The 20,650-nt window shown below is 44.6% G+C and overlaps 1 protein-coding gene across 2 annotated transcripts in view; it reads right to left on the bottom strand.

The window, feature by feature from the left end:
* TBCD (tubulin folding cofactor D) overlaps positions 1 to 20,650 on the bottom strand; it is a 181,548-nt gene that overhangs the window by 37,467 nt on the left and 123,431 nt on the right. For both annotated transcript variants that reach the window (XM_068117802.2, XM_068117801.2), the window contains 9 exons: positions 19,463 to 19,492; positions 18,652 to 18,737; positions 13,404 to 13,484; positions 13,034 to 13,107; positions 8,479 to 8,584; positions 8,286 to 8,346; positions 7,803 to 7,825; positions 7,565 to 7,596; positions 7,408 to 7,470 (listed from right to left, as the gene is read on the bottom strand). In XM_068117802.2, the coding sequence (XP_067973903.2) occupies positions 7,408 to 7,470; positions 7,565 to 7,596; positions 7,803 to 7,825; positions 8,286 to 8,346; positions 8,479 to 8,584; positions 13,034 to 13,107; positions 13,404 to 13,484; positions 18,652 to 18,737; positions 19,463 to 19,492 (556 nt within the window). The remainder of the gene's footprint in view (positions 1 to 7,407; positions 7,471 to 7,564; positions 7,597 to 7,802; positions 7,826 to 8,285; positions 8,347 to 8,478; positions 8,585 to 13,033; positions 13,108 to 13,403; positions 13,485 to 18,651; positions 18,738 to 19,462; positions 19,493 to 20,650) is intronic.

The raw sequence follows: 20,650 nt of genomic DNA, 5'->3' as shown, positions 1-20,650 counted from the left end.
ATGACGTCATAATGGAGGCCTTGGGCCTAGAGAGTTAAAAATTGGGCACAGTCTATTCCAGAGCAAGGCAAATATGTGTGTAAAGTATGGCGATGCTATGTGCAATGATGTAGACGTAGTACTGCAGACAGACAAACAGACAGACAGACAGACAAACCAACCAACCAACATACTTGCTGGAATCTATTCGAGAAAGTAATGAAAAATCAGAGACCGAGGACTTGCTGGAATGTACTTTTTTTTTAATCGGCCATTTTGGATCATTAAAAGTAAATGATGACCTCTGCCAAAGTTCAAACGACATGGGTTTAATCTCTACATGAGAGAATTCCACATAGCTATTTGGGCGGTGTATAAGCTAACAGATCGCTGTCTCCATCGATCTTGCCAAGGCCGTAACACCTATCGGCTCAAAATCCTTTAAGCTGTTGACTTGGTAGTTTTTACAATGAAGGAAACACGTATCGGGAGTACATATGACATAGCGATTGTGAATGTGACAGCTCTGAGGCGTCTTTCGCTTCGCATCGCAGTGACGGCGAGCACCAACATGGCAGCTGTAAGATTATTATTGAAACTAGCAACAGTACTCGCTCTACGGGCGGGGCTTCAATTAGGAAGCCCAAGTGAAAAGGTAAAATATCAGAAATTGAAGGCTTTTTTATTCTAAACGATTCATATAAACATCCGTTGAATCATATCACACACAAATCATCAAAATCTAAACAGTACATGGCTAAACAGTACATGGACGATCACGTACCAGGTATGTCTCGCGTCTTGCTCGCTCTCATGTTGTCCCGACAATGATCCTTCCGCAGGTTCACCAACGGAAACCTTGTTACGACTTTTACCTCCTCTAGACAGTCAAGTTCGCTCATATTTTCGGTGCACCGGCACGAGCCGAGAACGGCCAGTGCAGGGGCTGATCTGAGGATCTCATCAAACCGTCCGATCGGTAGTAGCGACGGGCAGTGTGTACAAAGGGCAAGGACTTAATCAACGCTAGCTGATGACTCACGCTTACTGGGAATTCCTCGTTCGTGGGCCACTGTCTCAAGCCCCAGTCCCCATCACGGATGGGGCTCAGCGCGGTTTACCCGAGCCCGACGGCGAAGGGCAAGCTACACGCTGGCCCGTCCAGCGTAGCGCGCGTGCGGCCCCGGACGTCGAAGGGCATTAAACGTTCATTAAACATTAAACGTACATTAAACATTAAACGTTCATTAAAGAATTACAAAACGAAAAACATTACGAAATTACGTTCACACCATCACGTCAAACACTACCATGAACACATACATCGTCACAACATCGTCACAATGAGAACATCGTCACAATGAACGTTATGCGAACGCGATTGTTATGCGGGAGTCCAAACCTGAGAATGCTGGAGACCAAAGTTGAAATTGGGAAAACTAAATAGCCTATTTTACTCCCAGGGGTCCCAGGATTACACACCCAAAATATCTTTGCGATCGGTTCAGCAGTTTTTACGGTACCTTCGAACAGACAGACGGACATTTGGTGAATTCTGGTAAGATTCTACAAACACTGTTTAGACTTTGATGATTTGCGTGTGATATGATTTAACGGATGTTTATATAAATCGTTTAGAATAAAAAAAAGCCTTCAATTTCTGATATTTTGCCTTTTCATTTGGGCCTCCAAATTGAAGCCCCGCCCGTAGGGCGGGTACCGGTGCTCGTTAGCAAAAAACGATTTTCACGTTTTGGGTGACCTTCAGCTTGACATTGGGCCTTGAGAATTAAAAATTGGGCACAGTCTATTCCAGGGCAAGGCAAGTATGTGTGTAAAGTATGGCGATGCTATGTGCAACGATGTAGACGTAGTACTGCGCACAAAAAGACAGACAAGCAGACAGACAGACAAGCAGACAGACAGACAAACCAACCAACCAACATACTTGCCGGAATATATTCCGGCAAGTAACAAACAAATGGACTCAAATGCAATACCCTCTCCTCTGGCGATGGTAACGAGAACAACACTCTTCGACGTCATCCAATGTGCCTCCGCCCACATTAATAAATCATCATAAATAACATGTAACAAGTTTGATTTAAATCCATTCAGCTGTTCTCAAGTATCACATTTTTACCTGACATGACATCTGACCTCACCAAATCACCAAATCACCTCACTCCTCACCTTTGATGCCAAAATATAATCAGTTCATCTTTGCATCATAATACATACTTGTGCCAAGTTGGATTTAAATCGCTTCAGCTGTTCTCAAGTTATCACATTTTACCTGATATGACGTTTGACCTCGTGACCCCCAAAATCTAATCAGTTCATCTTTACCTCATTATACATAACTGCACCAAGTATGAATGAGATCACTTCAGGTGTTCTCAAGTTATCGTGGGAAGAAAAACCTATCACAAATGGACAGACAGACAGACGGACAGCCGAACTGACAACCCAAAAACATAATTCCTCCGGCGACTTGGTCGGCGGAGGCATAAAAATGGAAGATGGTAAGAAACTAAATATAAAACAAACACTATTTCCAAGGCCTATCGCCTAATAATAACCCAACGATCCAATCCGCTGCAAAACCTCAATGCCAAACAGGAAATGAGAGCTGTCTCCCTTGACATATCACGTGCCTTCGATACGGTCTGGCACCCCGCTCTGCTCACCAAACTCTCCTCCTTTGGTATCCATGGAAATCTCCATGCATGGCTGGCAGACTTCCTCTCTCGTCATAGTCAACGTGTGGCCCGAAATGGGTTTCTCTCATCTCCTCTTCCTGTTCAGGCTGGAGTTCCCCAAGGCAGTGTTCTGGGCCCTGTGCTTTTTCTTGTCTTCATCAATGATCTCTCTGACTCTCTTGAAAATCCTCTCTATCTCTTTGCTGATGACTCTACTCTCTGTCGCTCCATTCCTCATCCCTCAGATCGGCAGTCTGCAGCCTCCTCACTCCCTGCAGACCTGGACAAAATCACAGACTGGGCAAACAAGTGGAACATGTCTTTCAATCCTGACAAATCCCACACTCTTACTATGTCTCTCCGAAAAGACCGACTGGACAACCCTCCCATCCACTTTCTGAATAATCCTCTCCAAGAAGTTCTGTCACTCAAGCTTTTGGGTCTCACTATCTGCCATGATCTTTCCTGGGAAAACCACATTTCAAATCTGGCCTCCAAAGCCAGTCGCCGACTGGGCATCCTCCATCGTGCGACGTCCTTCCTTGGCACACCTGAGCTCCTCACCACATACAAGGCTTTCATCCACAGCTCAATGGAATACTGCTCTCCCCTCTGGGCTGGTGCTCCTGCCTCACACCTAGCTCGTCTTCACGCTGTTGAAACCAAAGCGTTCAGAATCATTGGAATCTCCAGCGATGAAGCTAATTCCGAGGGCCTTTCACTCACTCACTGCAGGCAGGTTGGTGGTCTTTCCGTCTTCGACCGACTCCTCTCCGGCCTTGCTCCCCCAGCTCTCTCTGGGCTCTGTCCCCCAAATATTCCGACAGGTCGCACAAGATCTGCCTGCAACCCTCTTATGGTTAAACTGCCAAAATCAAGACTCTCTGCTCACCTTCACTCCTTCATTCCTCTTTTCTCCCACCTCTGGAACAAACTCCCTCACTCTCTTCAATCCCACTCCTCCCTCCAGGTCTTTAAAACAGCTGTTCACCACCATCTCTTATCTTCCCCCATCCAAAACCTTGATCTTTTCTAGCCCCGCTAATTTCACCCCAAATCCACTTTTTTGAAATACCAACTTCTGTCCTGGAAGTCCTTGCAGTATCCTTGTGTTTTATACTTCTCCCACCCTCCCCCCCCCCTTCCCACGCCTCCTCCCCCCAAGCCCTCTCCCTCCCACCCACAGATGTCCCTGCTCTCAAATGTTGTGTTTGTGTGCTTCCCCTTCTCTCCCCATCTTGTCTTCCGCTCCCTCTTTTTATGTATTTTGTTTGTCTGGTTGATTTGTTTGTGAAATAAATGTTAGCTCTTTCACGAGCCTCGATTCAGTATACAAAAAAAAAAAAAAAAAAAAAACCCCCCACAATGCAAAGTGGATGACAAGACCCATGCAGAACCATCAAGGGAGCTGTTTCCCATTCCGAAAGCCAAATACGGAATTTTAAATATTTCCTTTCAAAGGGAAGACAAACAAGAAAAACAAACATGAAATGTCATCGCCCCCGTGGTTTAAGAAATTTTGCTGTACGGAGTTAAAGGCCGCCAGTCGGCCATATTTGGTCTGATTACAAAACAAAATCTTCTGCATATGTATGCTCTCATGTGTTATTATTGTGCCAATTTTGAACAAAATCGGTCAATGCATGTCGAAAAATGGTTGGGGCCAAATTTAAGTAACAAAATGGCCACCAGTCGGCCATCTTGAATCTGATCTCAAAAAGTGTGATCAGAGTGGAAAGATGGGAGGGATGGATAGTTATGGCATGGGTGGTGGTTCAGAGGCAAATGGTGTGTGTTATGTCGGTTTATGGGCCACAAATGGGAAGGACAAGGGTGGAGAAGGAGTTCAGGAACACACTGGAGAGGATGATGGAAATTGTTGCGCTGGAGGTGATGCTGTGCATTGTGGGGGACTTTGATGCGCATGTGGGAATAGATGATCAGGGTGAAGAGGAGCGTGTTCACAAATTTAGTTGGGGAACGAGGAACAGAGAGGGTCAAGAGCTCGTGGCAAGGAATGGGATGGCCATATCGGGTTCATTCTTTCAAAAGCAGGAAAACCACAAAATCACCAATAGAAGTGTACAGCATAAAACAAGAATTTGATTTGGTGGTGGTAAGGAAACGACAGTTGTGGAGGATTAAGGATTGCAAGGCAGTAGTGGGAGAGCATGTTACCATCTAGCAGAAGTCTGTGGTGTTTGTGGTGAGGATGAAGAGAATGAGGGTTGTTAAGAGCAGGGTTCGAAAAGGGGAAGTTGAGGGGAAATGTTGTCGTGGAGTTCAAGGAGAAGGTGAGGGTGTGAGCAACTTAGAAAAGCAGTGGAAGGTTTGGAGGAGGGGCAGAAGTACGGAGACATTTAGGGGAATAGCAGAAGTGTTGTGTGGAAGGACGTCAGGAAAGGGTGCATCGTCAAGGGATAGAAACCAGATATGGTGGACGGAGGAAGTAGTGAAGGCAGTTGGTGAAAAGAAGGAGGGTTGGAAGAGGATAGAGAAGATCATGGTAAAGGGGGGGGGGGGGCAGCCGGGTGCAGGGATGCTGCAAATGTATGGGCAGAAGAAGAAAGTAGCAAGAAGAGCTGTGGATAAGGTGAGGAATGATATGGAAGAGGAGGTATACATACAAGAAGTTAGAAGAGGATGGTGGGAGGAATATGATCTATAAATTGGCTCATGACAGGTATGAGGATAGCAAGGACATGAATGTGGGAGGGGGCGGTGATTAAAATTAAAGATGGTGGCGGGAGGCTCGTGACAGAGAAGGATGCAGTATTGAAGGTGTGGGAAAGATATTTCAAGCAACTGTTGAACAGGGAAGGAAACAACGGCGAGCAGGAGTGGCAGTTATGTAGAGAGGAAAGTGGAGTCGGTGGAGATCACTGAAGAGGCATTGAAGTGTGGACGGCATTTAAAAGGGTGAAAAAGGGAAGGGCGCCAGACATTGATGATAATTGCAGCCAGAGAAATCAAAGTCAGGTGGACGAAGAGGTTGTTGAATGTATGTATGAAAGAGGGTTGAATTCCAGAAGAGTGGAGGACAGGATTAATTTTGTTGATATGGAAAGGGACCGGGTCAATTGTGTCAATATGGAAGGGGAAGGGGGATTTTTAAGTTCCGGGGAAGTACAGAGACATTACACTCCTTAGTCATGTCATGACAGTGCTGGAGAGAGTTCTAGACGGGAGTATAAGGAAGAGTGTGGATAGAAGTCGATCGGTGAAGAGCAGCAGGTGTTCAGAAGGGGTAGGGGAATGACAGAGGGGATGTTCACACAGAGAGCTGGTGGAGAAGAGGTTGGCGGTGCAAGGTGAAATGGCATCAGGATTTGTGGATCTGGAGAAGGCATACGACACTGTCCCAAGAGGGATGGTAATGGCGACACTGAGACGGATGGGAGTGTCGGAAGTAGAAGTTAGGTTGGTGGAAGACATGTACAAGGTCACAAAGGGAATGGTTTTGGTTGGTCCTGGGAGGTCGGAGGAGTTCAGTGTGAACATCGGTTTGAGGCTGAGAAGCGCTCTCAGCCCACTCCTGGTTATCATGGTGATGGAGCTGGTAAGCAGGAAGGTAAACATGAAAGGTATTCTGGGGAGGATATTGCATGTGGACGATCTGGCAGTTGTGGTGGAGAGTGGTCAGGAGATGCAGGAAGTCCTGAGGGAGTGGAAGGAGGAATTTAAGAAACAGGGGCTGAAAATGAGCAAGGAGAATATGGAGGTGATGTAGGTTGGGCAGCAGAGAAAATAAATGAATATCAGGTTGGAAGGGAAGGACATCTGACAAGGAAATAGGTTTGAGTATCTGGGGGAACAATGACCAGAGATGGTAAGTCACAGGCTGAGTTACGGAAGAGGATTTAGGTGGGTACGAATGTGTGGAGGAGGGTGAAGGGTGTAATGGCAAACAGAAGGATTTCAAGAACATTGAAGGGAAAGGTTCTGATGTCGTACTCGTACCTAACGCCAGCCTACCTTTACGGTCTGGAGACGGTGGCACTGACAGAGAGACAACAGAGGTTGCAAGTTTGCGAGAACAACTGGGTCAGGAGGATTGTTGGCGTGAAGAGATTGGATAGAAGGAGAACGGAAGAACTGAGAGATGCGATTGGTGTGCAGATGAACATGATGGGGAAATTGATGAAATGTTGGCCGATGTGGGCTGGACATTTGGTGCGGATGGGGAAGAGAGAATAGCAGAGAGAGCGGATAGGTTGAGGGAACAAGGTAGGAGGAAAAGAGGTAGACACGGTTGAGATGGGAGGATTGTGTGAAGAGGGATATCAGTAAGGTGGGGGTGGTTGGAGGGTGAAGAGAGTTGGATGAGGCCAGAGGAGAGTGGAGGAGTATTGTCGTCATGGCATGGCAGGAGCTTGGTACCATCGGCCCTCACCCCTTATAAAGGAAAGAGGAGGAGAAGAAGATCCAACCTGTGTTCAAAATACAACATACAATTGAAATCAAGTTGGTCCTCGATCATAAACTAACGTTTGTACAGACAGACAAGTGAACTGACTGCATAACCCAGCTTTTCACTTTGCATGTTTAGGGTAACAATGACAATACAGTAAAGACAACACTAGCAAAGGTAAGAAAGGCCATGGAGAGCGGTAGCAAAGAAAAAACTGATTGGGGAAAAAAAGAGTGGGGCGAGGAGACATGGGAAGGTGTGGGCAGATGTGGATGAACCCAGAGTGTGTAAATGACTTCAAACTAGGGCACTTACCCACGATGGCATCATTTTTAAATGGAATGTGGGACAGAGAGAGCTTTTCAATCAGACTGCAAACTGGAAAGATAAAGTTATAAAAGCAAATAAATTGAAATAAAAAACTAGAATTGAGATTTGCAAAATGAACGCACACAACTCAATGGTCTCTCACCTGCTCGCCTCATCAGTGTTCCGGCAAGCCCTCTGCATAGTGGAACATTAGGGTGTAAGACAAGAGTAATAAAGATCAAAGATTCAGCAAAATAAAAACATGATAAATGGACACATTCTAAACATGGAGACTATGAAACGGCAAGATGAGGTGGAAGCTAAAAAAAACTTTTTTTTAATAAAAAGTAATCAGAGGTGGGGGGCGAGGGGGGGTGGAGGCGGCGACAGAATAGTCTCACCTGTACCGCTTGCTTGCTTGCAGCTGTTGGACACAGACACACCCAAAATGAGAGAGGAAATAAGGGCATCACAGCTCACCAACCCAAGATGTGCACACCAGCAAGATGGCTCGGCAGGCCCGAACATCCCACCCCATCTTCACCACAGACAAGTCGGCCTAAGCCCATTGCTGCTCTAGGTGCACAACAAATGCCAAACTCTGAAACTCTACCTTCCCATGTCTTTCCAAACACTTATGATCTTCCCCTTTTCAAAAAGCAGATTCTCTGCTTTCTCAAAAACTCTCAGACTATTCTCTCTTTCTTCACTTTTCAATCAATGCAGCTCTTTTATTTAAGGCCTGGCCTTGATGAGGACTATACAGTCCGAGACTAGAGCTTTCATCATAAAATAAATAAATAAATATCACAACCCGCCAACAATAGACTTTTGGGAACACTGATCAGCCACGCTATGAGAAAGCAAAGATACGTAAGGCTTACATTGGAGTGGATATCCTTCAATCCCTGGATAGTTTCAGCAGCCAAGACGTCGCTTAAACGTCTAAAGAGGAAGACCGTTCAAAAGACACCACAAAGTCAACCGTACTCTGCAGATACACCACCCTCTGGATCAGTTATTTAATTCAAGCAAAATACGCCGCAAATCCATGATGTTTGGAGGAGGAACCCTCACCGGCCGAGCTTGTGAAGAGCGTGCGTGATCTCAGAACAGGAGAGCACGGCACCGTATCGTGTGTTCAGATAACGGCTCGAGGTCAGTGGCAACAGCTTGGGAAGGACTTTTAAACGGAAGTGACAAAATGCTTTCAAACGAACATCAATGCAATAGCAGCCTTGCTTTGTAAGATAAAGGTGTGCATGCACTATGGCTTTTTCTCTCACAATTCCTCTTTTCAATTGATCGAGAGGAAAAAGCCACATTGCAAAATCTCCAACATGTTCATTAAGTAAAACATGTCTTGTAAAACAAACATCATCATGGCACCTGTCTTGGAAGAAAGGAAACTTTCATGGATTTAAAGTTCAATAGATTGTGTTTTTCACAAATTCTAACAAGATTCAGAGAACAATAAAAAAAACATAGGGGCAATACCCCTGGCGCTCACCTGGTAGAATACACAGTATACTACACTGACTAAAGGTATTTTAAACCAATTTCAATGGTTGCTAGAAGACAGCGCAGCATGTAGAATCATACTAACATAATCATAAGACTTTAAACAAACAAAAAAAATACCCATTTTGGGGGGCAACCCCAAAGCAAAGGGGCAGATTTTTTTAATGCCGTGCACATAATTTGGTACATCACGAGTGGTGACAGTCGTGATCAGGTTTCATCGAAATTGTACGTGTCGTTTCTGAGAAGAAAGCAAATACCTATTTTAGGGGGCGACCCTCCCCCCCCCCACCCCACCCCCCCATAGATCCCGAAAGGGGCAGATTTTTTAAAATGCCGTGAACATACTTTGGTACATCACGAGTGGTGACAGTCGTGATCAGGTTTCATCGAAATTGTACGTGTCGTTTCTGAGAAGAAAGCAAATACCTATTTTGGGGGGCGACCCCCCCCCCCCCCCCGTATATCCCGAAAGGGGCAGATTTTTTTTGATGCCGTGAACATACTTTGGGACATCACGAGTGGTGACAGTCGTGATCAGGTTTCATCGAAATTGTACGTGTCGTTTCTGAGAAGAAAGCAAATACCTATTTTAGGGAGCGCCCCTCCCCCCCCCCCCTCAACCCCACCCCCCCCCCATAGATCCCGAAAGGGGCAGATTTTTTAAAATGCCGTGAACATACTTTGGTACATCACGAGTGGTGACAGTCGTGATCAGGTTTCATCGAAATTGTACGTGTCGTTTCTGAGAAGAAAGCAAATACCTATCTTAGGGGGCGACCCTCCCCCTCCCACCCCCCCCCCCCCCCCGTATATCCCGAAAGGGGCAGATTTTTTTTGATGCCGTGAACATACTTTGGGACATCACGAGTGGTGACAGTCGTGATCAGGTTTCATCGAAATTGTACGTGTCGTTTCTGAGAAGAAAGCAAATACCTATTTTGGGGGGCGACCCCCCCGTATATCCCGAAAGGGGCAGATTTTTTTTGATGCCGTGAACATACTTTGGTACATCACGAGTGGTGACAGTCGTGATCAGGTTTCATCGAAATTGTGCGTGTCGTTTGAGTAGAAAGCAAATACCTATTTTGGGGGGCGAACCCCCCGTAGATCCCGAAAGGGGCAGATTTTTTTTTAATGCCGTGAACATACTTTGGTACATCACGAGTAGACAGTCGTGATCAGGTTTCATCGAAATTGTGCGTGTAGTTTCTGAGAAGAAAGCAAATACCTATTTTGGGGGGTGATTCCTCCCCCCCCCCCCTGTAGATCCCCAAAGGGGCAGATTTTTTAAATGCCGTGAACATACTTTGGTACATCACGGGTGGTGTGGTCAAATTTCATCAAAAATCGTGTGTGTAGTTTCTGAGAAAAAAGCAAATTCCTCTTTTGGGGGGTCAAACCTGGATCCACTTTGATCCCTGGTAAAACCCCTTATACCCCAATTTTTTTTAATGCCGTGAACAAACTTTAGTCACAACACAACAAATATCATTTGTGTGAAGTTTGGTAACAATCCCTTCAGCGATTTCGGAGAAGAAGTTGCAAGTGTTTATGGACTGATGGACTGGCGGACAGGCAACGCGCGATCGCATAAGCTCCCCTGAACTTCGTTCCAGGTGAGCTAAAAATAGGACTGTGGGTCCTGAAGCTCACCTGGATCAGGAGCAACAGTCACTCCAAGCCCCCGCAGACTACCTCAGACCCTGATATTTTTAATGCCGTGAACAAACTTTGGTATATCATGGGTGATGAAGGTTGTGATCAAGTTTCATTGAAATTGTGTGTGTAGTTTCAGAGAAGAGAGCAAATACCTATTTTGGGGGGGCTCACCCCCTCCTCCCCATCAACCCCTTTATTGAGCACAGATTATGATGCGGTCAATACACCTTTTGTAGGCATCAGATATGAAGCTTATCGCCACGTTTCGTCAAAATCATGTGTGTAGATTCGGAGAAGAGAGCAAATACCTATTTTTTTGGGGGGGGGGGGGCAACGCCCTCACATACCTCGATTTTTAAAAATGTCGTGAAGAAGCTTTGGTAAATCATGAGTGATGAAGTGAAGGTGGTGGTCAATTTTCATCGGAATTGCGTGTGTAGTTTCAGTGGACAAAGCCAATTGCTATTTTGAAGGTGCAAACCCTCTCCCCCCTCCATCCCGCCCCCCCCCTCCCTCCCCGTAAATCCCCTTAGGCCCGGATTTTTATTATTATCCGTGAACACTTTGGTACATCACGGGTGATGAAGGTTGTGATCAAGTTTCATTGAAATTGTGTGTAGTTTCGGAGAAGAGAGCAAATACCTATTTTGGGGGGGGCTCACCCCCTCCTCCGCATCAACCTCTTTATTGAGCACAGATTATGATACGGTCAATACACCTTTGGTAGGCATCAGATATGAAGCTTATGGCCAAGTTTCATCAAAATCATGTGTGTAGATTCGGAGAAGAGAGCAAATACCTATTTTGGGGGGGGGGGGGGGGCAACGCCCTCACATACCTCGATTTTTTAAAATGATGTGAAGAAGCTTTGGTACATCATGAGTGATGAAGTGAAGGTGGTGGTTAATTTCATCGGAATTGCGTGTGTAGTTTCAGTGGACAAAGCCAATTACTATTTTGAAGGTGCAAACCCTCTCCCCCCTCCATCCCAAAACCCCTCCCCGTAAATCCCCTTAAGGCCCGATTTTTTTTTTTAATCCGTGAACGTTTAAATCCGTGGCCAAGTTTCATCGAAATTGTGTGTGTAGTTTCTGAGAAAAAAAGGAAATTCCTATTGGGGGAGGGGAGGGTCAAACCTGGACCCACTTTGACCCCGGTAGACCCCCTTAGACCCCGATGTTTTCATGCCGTGAACAAATTTGAGTTGCAACATACCAAATATAATTTGTTCCAAGTTTGGTCACGATCCCATCAGCAGTTTAGGAGAATAAGTTGCATGTGTTTATGGACTGACGACACGCCATTGCACAAGCTCCCCGGAACAACATTCCAGGTGAGCTAATAATATTAATAATAATAATACTAATGATAAATAATCATCATTAAAATCACCACCACCACCACGATCACCAACATTTAAATAGATTTGATATTGGGGTGGCAGGTGTTTTGGGTGAACCTCAGAGTGAGCTGGGAAGGGGGGGTTAAGAGGGGGGAGGGGGAGGCAAAAGGGGGTGGGTTGAAGTGTGCTCGAATGCTCCCCTAGTAGGGTTGACTAGTAGGGATGAGCTGCTCCCCTAGTAGGGTTGACTAGTAGGGATGAGCTGCTCCCCTAGTAGGGTTGACTAGTAGGGATGAGCTGCTCCCCTAGTAGGGTTGACTAGTAGGGATGAGCTGCTCCCCTAGTAGGGTTGACTAGTAGGGGTGAGCTGCTCCCCTAGTAGGGTTGACTAGTAGGGATGAGCTGCTCCCTTAGTAGGGTTGACTAGTAGGGATGAGCTGCTCCCCTCGTAGGGTTGACTAGTAGGGATGAGCTGCTCCCCTAGTAGGGTTGACTAGTAGGGATGAGCTGCTCCCCTAGTAGGGTTGACTAGTAGGGATGAGCTGCTCCTCTAGTAGGGTTGACTAGTAGGGATGACTAGTAGGGATGAGCTGCTCCCCTAGTAGGGTTGACTAGTAGGGGTGAGCTGCTCCCCTAGTAGGGTTGACTAGTAGGGATGAGCTGCTCCCCTAGTAGGGTTGACTAGTAGGGATGAGCTGCTCCCCTAGTAGGGTTGACTAGTAGGGATGAGCTGCTCCCCTAGTAGGGTTGACTAGTAGGGATGAGCTGCTCCCCTAGTAGGGTTGACTAGTAGGGATGAGCTGCTCCCCTAGTAGGGTTGACTAGTAGGGATGAGCTGCTCCCCTAGTAGGGTTGACTAGTAGGGATGAGCTGCTCCCCTAGTAGGGTTGACTAGTAGGGATGAGCTGCTCCCCTAGTAGGGTTGACTAGTAGGGGTGAGCTGCTCACCTAGTAGGGTTGAGCCAGAACAATAATTTTTCGCACTATTCATGCTCAATGCCATAGATCCACTTTGGTTATTGTCTTCGCGGTTATTGCTCCCCTTCGAGGTTATTATCTTTGGTACATCGACAGAAAGAGATCTCCCGACCTGCTGCACAAACTTACCAACATCTGCCATGTACGTGGGTGCTTTGGGTGTGAGGTTATGCAGGGCTTTAGATGCAAGTTGGCAAATCGCACTGCGGTACAAAGGAAAGAGCTGCTGCAACACCATGGTCTTCGGAACAACTGTGCACGACTATTAATCCGTCACTTTCCTACAATGTGATAAAAAATTTCCGAACAAATTTCGCCATTTTGATTTTAAACGAAGATTTAGAGACGTACTTTACTTTTTTTTTTTTGTTGTTGTTTTTTTTTTGTATACTGAATCGAGGCTCGTGAAAGAGCTAAAAGCTCACTTGCAGTAGAAAGGTAAATGTCACACAATAAATTACACCAATCCCAACCAACCTTCTCGTAAATTGCACCGTACCTGTCTAGGTGAACGATCTTCCTTTCCACAAGGTGATCTATGATGGGAAAGGTGTACTCTGGAAATCCTGCCACATACACGCTGCAAAGAAGGCTCATGAATTAAACTCAAAATGAATAACCAACCACACATCCCACGGCTGGAACCTGCAACTCAAATACTTGAACAAGGGCAATGCAATAATAAGAGGTTGGTAACCTCCGTCACCAAAGGTGCTTTCACCCATTTGTCTGTCTGTAAGTGGGATATATCAAAAGGTTATGGACGGATTCGAATGAAACTTCGTGTACAGGTTGGGTGTGTGACAAGGAAGAAATTATTCGATTTTGGTGAAGATCCAGATATGATAACTTTTCGATTTTATAAGTGACAAGCAGGGATAACTCGGCGTTGCCCGGTGCTGTTCTAATCCTGTTGCCATTTTGAAGCAAACAATTTATTTATTTTTTTACCATTTTTGGGATGGGCCGAAAACAATTCCCTACACCCACCAAGGAATGGGGTGGGGATCATTTAATATTACATTTCACATAACTTCAAAGGTATGGACAATAAAATGATTGAAATACAAAAACATTAAAAAAAAATTTTTTTTAACAATTTCAATTTTTTTCGCCGAAAACACTCAAAGGCCTCAATGATGAACCTTTGAAAGTTTGACGAAGATCCGTTTGACGATCTCTGAGAACAATGGTCACACACACACACACACACACACACACACACACACACACACACACACACACACACACACACACACACACACACACACACACAGTATAGATCCTTCACAATTGAGAGATATGACCAAAAACCGACTTCTACGGACTCCTCTCTGGCCTTGCCCCCCCAGCTCTCTCTGGGCTCTGTCCCGCAAATATTCCTACAGGTCGCACAAGATCTGCCTGCAACCCTCTTATGGTTAAACTGCCAAAATCAAGACTCTCTGCTCACCTTCACTCCTTCATTCCTCTTTTCTCCCGCCTCTGGAACAAACTCCCTCACTCTCTTCAATCCCACTCCACCCTCCAGGTCTTTAAAACAGCTGTTCACCACCATCTCTTATCTTCCCCCATCCAAAACCTTGATCTTTTCTACCCCCGCTAATTTCACCCCAATTCCACTTTTTTGAAATACCAACTTCTGTCCTGCAAGTCCTTGGTGTCCTTGTGTTTTATACTTCTCCCACCCCCCCCCCTTCCCACGCCTCCTCCCCCCAAGCCCTCTCCCTCCAACACATCTCCATGCTCTCAAATGTTGTGTTTGTGTGCTTCCCCTTCTCTCCCCATCTTGTCTTCCGCTCCCTCTTTTTATATATTTTGTTTGTCTGGTTGATTTGTTTGTGAAGTAAATGTTAGCTCTTTCACGAGCCTCGATTCAGTATACAAAAAAACAAAAAAAAAAAAAAACGATATACACGGGGTCACGCTACATGGCTACAGTGACCTGCAAAAGTATGCACCTCCCTCCCCCTCAAAAGTTTTCACATTTTGTTTCCACCTGAGACAATTTCACGATGCTTTCAAATCAAACTTAAAATATAGTCTTCACAAAACTTCACTCAAACTTCCAGATTGAAAAAGCTAAAGATTGCAGATAAATGTGAATAAGTTAAATTAACAGAGAAAAATCAGATGATTCCCAGATGCATAAGTATCACTTCAGCAGCAAATTATTTGTTTGACAGGTTACAAAATAAGTGTAATAGGTTTCACCTGCATGCAATCAGTGGTTTAACTGAAAAATTAATCTCCCCCACTTATCTAAGGATTTTTCAGGTGCAACTCACTTGGTCAACCAACAAGGCAAACATGAAGACCATGGAGCTTTCCAAAGAAGTCACACAAAGTGGTGAAGATGCACCGTTCGGGAGAGGATTGGTTACAAGAAGTTTCATTATCCATTCGAGTACGGTGAAATCCATCATTAAGAAGTGGAAGACGTATCATACCACCCAGACTCGATCCAGATCAGGTCCCGCATCCAAACTCAGCAGCTGGGCAAGCAGGAAACTGGGTCGACATGTCACTACAAATCCAACATTGACTTTGAAAGAACTGCAAGGCTCTATGTCCGAGATGGGGATCAGCGTTCATCAATCAACAATATCCCGTTGCCTACACAAAGCTGGCCTCTATGGAGAGGTGGCAAGAAAGAAGCTATTGCTGAAAAAGACGCCTCTAAAAGCTTGAAAGGAGTTTGTGAATAAGCATCTTAATGATACCGCAGGGCATGTGGAGAATGGTTTTGTGGTTAGACGAGGTAAAAATTAAACATTTTGGTCTAAATTCAAAAAGTTACGTCCGGCACAAGCCTAACACTGCACATCACCCTGTCAACACATTCCCTACTGTCAAGCACGGTGGTGGCAGCATCATGTTATGGGGCTGTTTTTCATCAGCAGGGACTGGCAAACTTGTCAGGATAGAAGGGACAATGGACGGTGCAAAGTACAGGGGAATCCGTGATGAAAACTTGCTCGAGTCGGCCATGAATCTGAATCTGGGTAGGAGATTCACATTTCAGCAGGACAAGGATCTGAAACATAAAACTAAGGCCACACTGGAGTAGCTGAATAAGAAAATAAATGTTCTTGAGTGGCCCAGTCAAAGTCCGGACTTGAACCCAATTTAACATTTATGGCAAAACATGAGGATTGCAGTTCATCGGCGATCCCCATTAAACTTGGCCGAACTGTTACAATTTTCACGTGATGAATGAGGAAAGATTTTGAAGAGATAGATTTCACCATCTCACCGAGGAAGCTGGTAGAGACCTACCCTAAAGGCCTCATAGCAGTCATTGCCACAAAATGTGCTTCCACCAAGTACTAACCTATGGGGCTGAATACTTTCACAACCAGTAAATTTTGACTTGTACATGTGTTTTGTAGGTATCCCTGACATGTAATCTCCTTCAACTACAAGTGTTTCGTTTCATCTCTTCAGCTATGAATAAAAATGTTCATTTGAAAAATTGCTTCTACATAATTCATCTCAATGTGGAATTATTGGTAGGGGGTGAATACTTTTGCAGGTCACTGTGTAAGTCGTCCTGCTATTCGTCATTTCACATATCCATCCTCAATTTATTAGGGAAACGAAATCGCTATCCGTTGAATAGCTTCACACTTGCATCTTTTTCCGACTGAAGCAGAGGGGATCGACGTAGTAACCTCCATGCAGTGTGAAGCAGTCTCTATCGGGTGGCGTGATGTCACACCGCTTCGCTACCCACAATGTTTTACGATGCTCTCTCTCTCTCTCTCCCAGTCTGTGTATACTGCACAATGTTGTGGACGTACATCGCGAGTTTACAGTGTTGTATCCCTGTAATCTTAACGATGAGCGGAAGTGTCGTGCCAGTGCAAAGTCGAGCAGTGAACGTAAGAGGCAACAAAAGAGTGTGACTCTCAATGTCAGAGTGGCCGTGATTAAGGGTAGTAAATGTGTCTCCCCCTAATTACATCAATCTTCATGAGGAATTTGTTCATTAATTTGATCATTAGTCCAAGATTCCCCTGTATTCGTCGTTTTGCTAAAAGTCGCGATTTTCAGGGATGCAATCCCGACGTATAGTGGAGACCCCCTCTGTATATCACGATATTTCGAAAAGTTATGGACGGATCCAGCCGAAACTTGGTGGATGAGTTGGATTGGTGACAAGAACAAGCCGATTAGATTATGGATAATGTCCGGATCCGGCTTATCAGTGGGATACAAAACGTAAACTGTTCAACTTGGCTTAGGTATGCGATTTGAGCACTTTGCTGGGAACTGTTTTAAAAGTTCTGAACTTGGCTGGCAGGACATCCAAAAACGCAAATGTTTATTTTAACTTATAACTTCCTTCAATCACAGAATAACGTTTAATAAACTAGAGTGGTACCCGGTCGAGCGCACACCTCTGCCAGGCTGAAAATTTTACGTTTTGTATCCGACTGATAGGCCGGACCTGGATCCGGACCTGAACCAAAATAGAATCCGTTTGTTGTCAACTACCCAACTCATCCACCTATTTTTTGTCATAATCCGTCCACAACTTTGAGATATCGCGATATACAGGGTGAGCCAGAAAGCCATTTTTGAAATTCGTGTGAAGGAAATAAAAAATTGTATTTCAAAATAAATTCATTCATGACATTGAAGTACAGAACATGAATGTTTTTTTTGTTTGTTTTTTTTACTGATTTAGTTTTCTTTTTTGCAGGCAAAACACTTGAGTGACCTTGAGTGTTGTTCGGCATCATAGGGCCTTACTTCTTTGACAACGATAACGGAAATGCCGTCACTGTTACTGAAGCTCGATATACCGATATGGTTTCTAACGTCCTGTCCCGAGAATTAAACAGATTTGCAGAAGTGAGCCCAATGACGTGGTTTCAGCAAGATGGTGCAACCTACCACACCGTCAGAGTGTCCATGACTACTGTAAGGGCGCTCTTTCCAAAGCATGTCATTTCCAGAAACGGCGATATTCCATGGCCAGCGAGGTTACCCGATTTGCCTACATGTGATTATTTCTTGTGGTCATATCTAAAGGACAAAGTGTATGTTAACCGTCCACAAACTCTTCATGAACTTTGGGTAAACATCAGACGCGAAATCAATGATATTGACGTGGCTATGTTGCAGAACGTCATGAATAATTGGCGTCCAAGATTGGAGGAATGTGTCGGACGAAATGGTGCGCATCTCCTCGATGTTCTTTTCCACAAATAAATCGCATGTTATGTCCTTCACTTTCTTGGAAAAATTTGTTTTGAAATACAACTTTTTATTACCTTTACACAAGTGTTAAAATAACCATATTTCTGGCTCACCCTGTATATCGTTTTTGGCTCTATCACTCAATGGTGAAGAATCACTTAAATAAATTAAAGTATCCGGATCTTCACCAAAATCTAACCAATTGGTCCTTGTTACACACCAAACATGTCCACGAAATTTCATCCGAATCCATCCACATCCCTTTGAATTAACCTGCTCACAGACAAACCGACAGACACACAGGGTGAAAACACAACACGATTATAGCAATCTTTTAATTCTGTAGGGAATGCAAATGATTGGCAGCACAACAATAACAAACTTGGGCAGTTAAACGATTTTTCCAAAGGATAATTATGATCAAATATATTTTTGTGGAGATCAATAGTCACAGCACGTGGCTTCCTTGAATGAAAACATGGTGTATATTATCAATTTGCATTCATTTGCACACATCAAGGCAAGGGATCGAAGCTTACCTTGTGTTTAGATAGCTGTTAGTTAGCGTTGCAGCCGCAAAGTAGTCGAGGGAAGTCACCAAATCAATACCATGTGGAAATGTGCCCTGGAAAGATAAACGTGACATCACTAATTTACGTGTTGGTCTCTAATAGTCGTGACTAATTTACCCTGGAAAGATCAACATCTACCTAATAGTAAATCATGACAAACACGAGACAAAATTACTAGCGACACTCAATGGAAGTTTAGACAACTTAATACCTTCAAACCAATTCGGCCTCTGCTTTGGACAAAGCCAGTTCAATATCAGGCCTAAAATAGTAGGCTAGCTAGACAGACTAGTAGACTCTCGTTCAGGCGTCTAATCTCGGTTATATTTCCTCATGGATTACAAAATGACTAAAAACTGCCCTCATGAGTGATCACATGCATGGCGAGGAATTTTACAGGACACCGATTTTAATCCAGCCGTCCCACCTGCCTGCACTTAGTCGCGGATGTGTAATGACCGACTGCAACTTTATAACAGAGTAGGCCGTTGTGTGTCAAACTTTGGGCAAATTCCTGCCTCTCGATTCTCTGACCAAAAGAATGTCTAACCATCCTTAATGGTGTCACGAGACAGGTACTAACAAGAGACGACAATCACCACCAACCTCCACATTACAAATCGCACAAATATTCCCTCAAAATGCAATTCAACAGGAATGATGTGCACTCATGTAAAGTATTTCAGGATGCGTTTTAAGACTTCTTAAAGTCATTGTGGATTATAAATCATTGTATTTATTTTCAAAGTCCCGACTAGCAATGCAATGAGTGACCCACCTGTCGGCCTACGTTCTCTTGGAAAGCAGCCTGAAAAAAATAGGAACAGCAACGTCAGGATTGGTAGGAACAGAATGTGAGCTTTACATTCAGCATCGACGGGCATGCATCGGACATGATACGAGGGCCGTGCCTCAAAGTATCGCAATGCATTGCCACACACTTGAAGGACAAACCACACAAAGTCATGAATGAAACAGGTATCATGAGCAGCATCCTTATAAAACACATTTCATAACTGTGTGAGCAGTTCAGAAACTTCCACGCATTCTCTATGTCAGAATTATACAGGTCTTTTGGCAAAAAATAACTTGTTCATTGCAAAATTCTTAAATTTCTCCACATCAGCACCACTGACAGTCCAACGCGTAAATGATGAAGCCTCATCTGCAGGATCGGTACATTGGCTCCCCAAGAGATTACCAGGCGCCTTTCACTCACTTTGACTTCTTCCTTGTTTTTACAACTTTTCAATCTGTTTCCTGCTCTCTAATTTTCTCTGTCTCACTATCCTTCTTTTTCTTTCCCTTTTCCTTTTCCTTTCTCTCTGTTTTTAGCTTGTCACCTTTCCATCTCCCACTCCACTATTTGAATTTTTCCACTTCATGTTTGTTTTCCCATTATTCCCCCATTTCTCCCAATCCAAATAACTTTGAATTCCTGAAAGAACCCGGACTTTCATTCTCCTGAAGTGTCAAAATGAGTCATTCACACCAAACGTGTGCCCTGATCCATCAGGTAACTCTGAAGTCTCACTCCCAAAATATTGTTACGTTTGTGGGGAGTAGACAATGAGTACTTATGTACATAAGTAGGAAATTCCTTTAGACCAGATGTCGTGCAAGAGCGTATCTTCGTTCCAATCACAAAGGGTGGGGTTATGTTAATTAATTAGGGATTATGGGTAATTAATCCCCTGTATGTAATGGCCTCTGTTATTTTTCTCTGTTCCTTATGAGAACGCAGCACACACACAAGCTAAGAAATCGCGCATTAATGACACGAAATAAAAGTGACTGGCATAAGACATTGAACAATACCGCTGGTGCTGACAGCAGCCACATCACCAAATCAAGCAGGCAGGGCCGCAAGTCCACGCCCCGAAGAGCAGCGATTGGTCCGGGACCATGGAGTTATGGGATGGCGGCGTGAACGTCATCGGAGGAGTTGGAAGACCGGGGAATAAAA

Source organism: Myxine glutinosa, chromosome 5 (genome assembly GCF_964187855.1).
Source record: "Myxine glutinosa chromosome 5, kmMyxGlut1.1, whole genome shotgun sequence".
Taxonomy (NCBI): domain Eukaryota; kingdom Metazoa; phylum Chordata; class Myxini; order Myxiniformes; family Myxinidae; genus Myxine; species Myxine glutinosa.
This window is presented reverse-complemented; position numbering and strand designations above follow the sequence as displayed.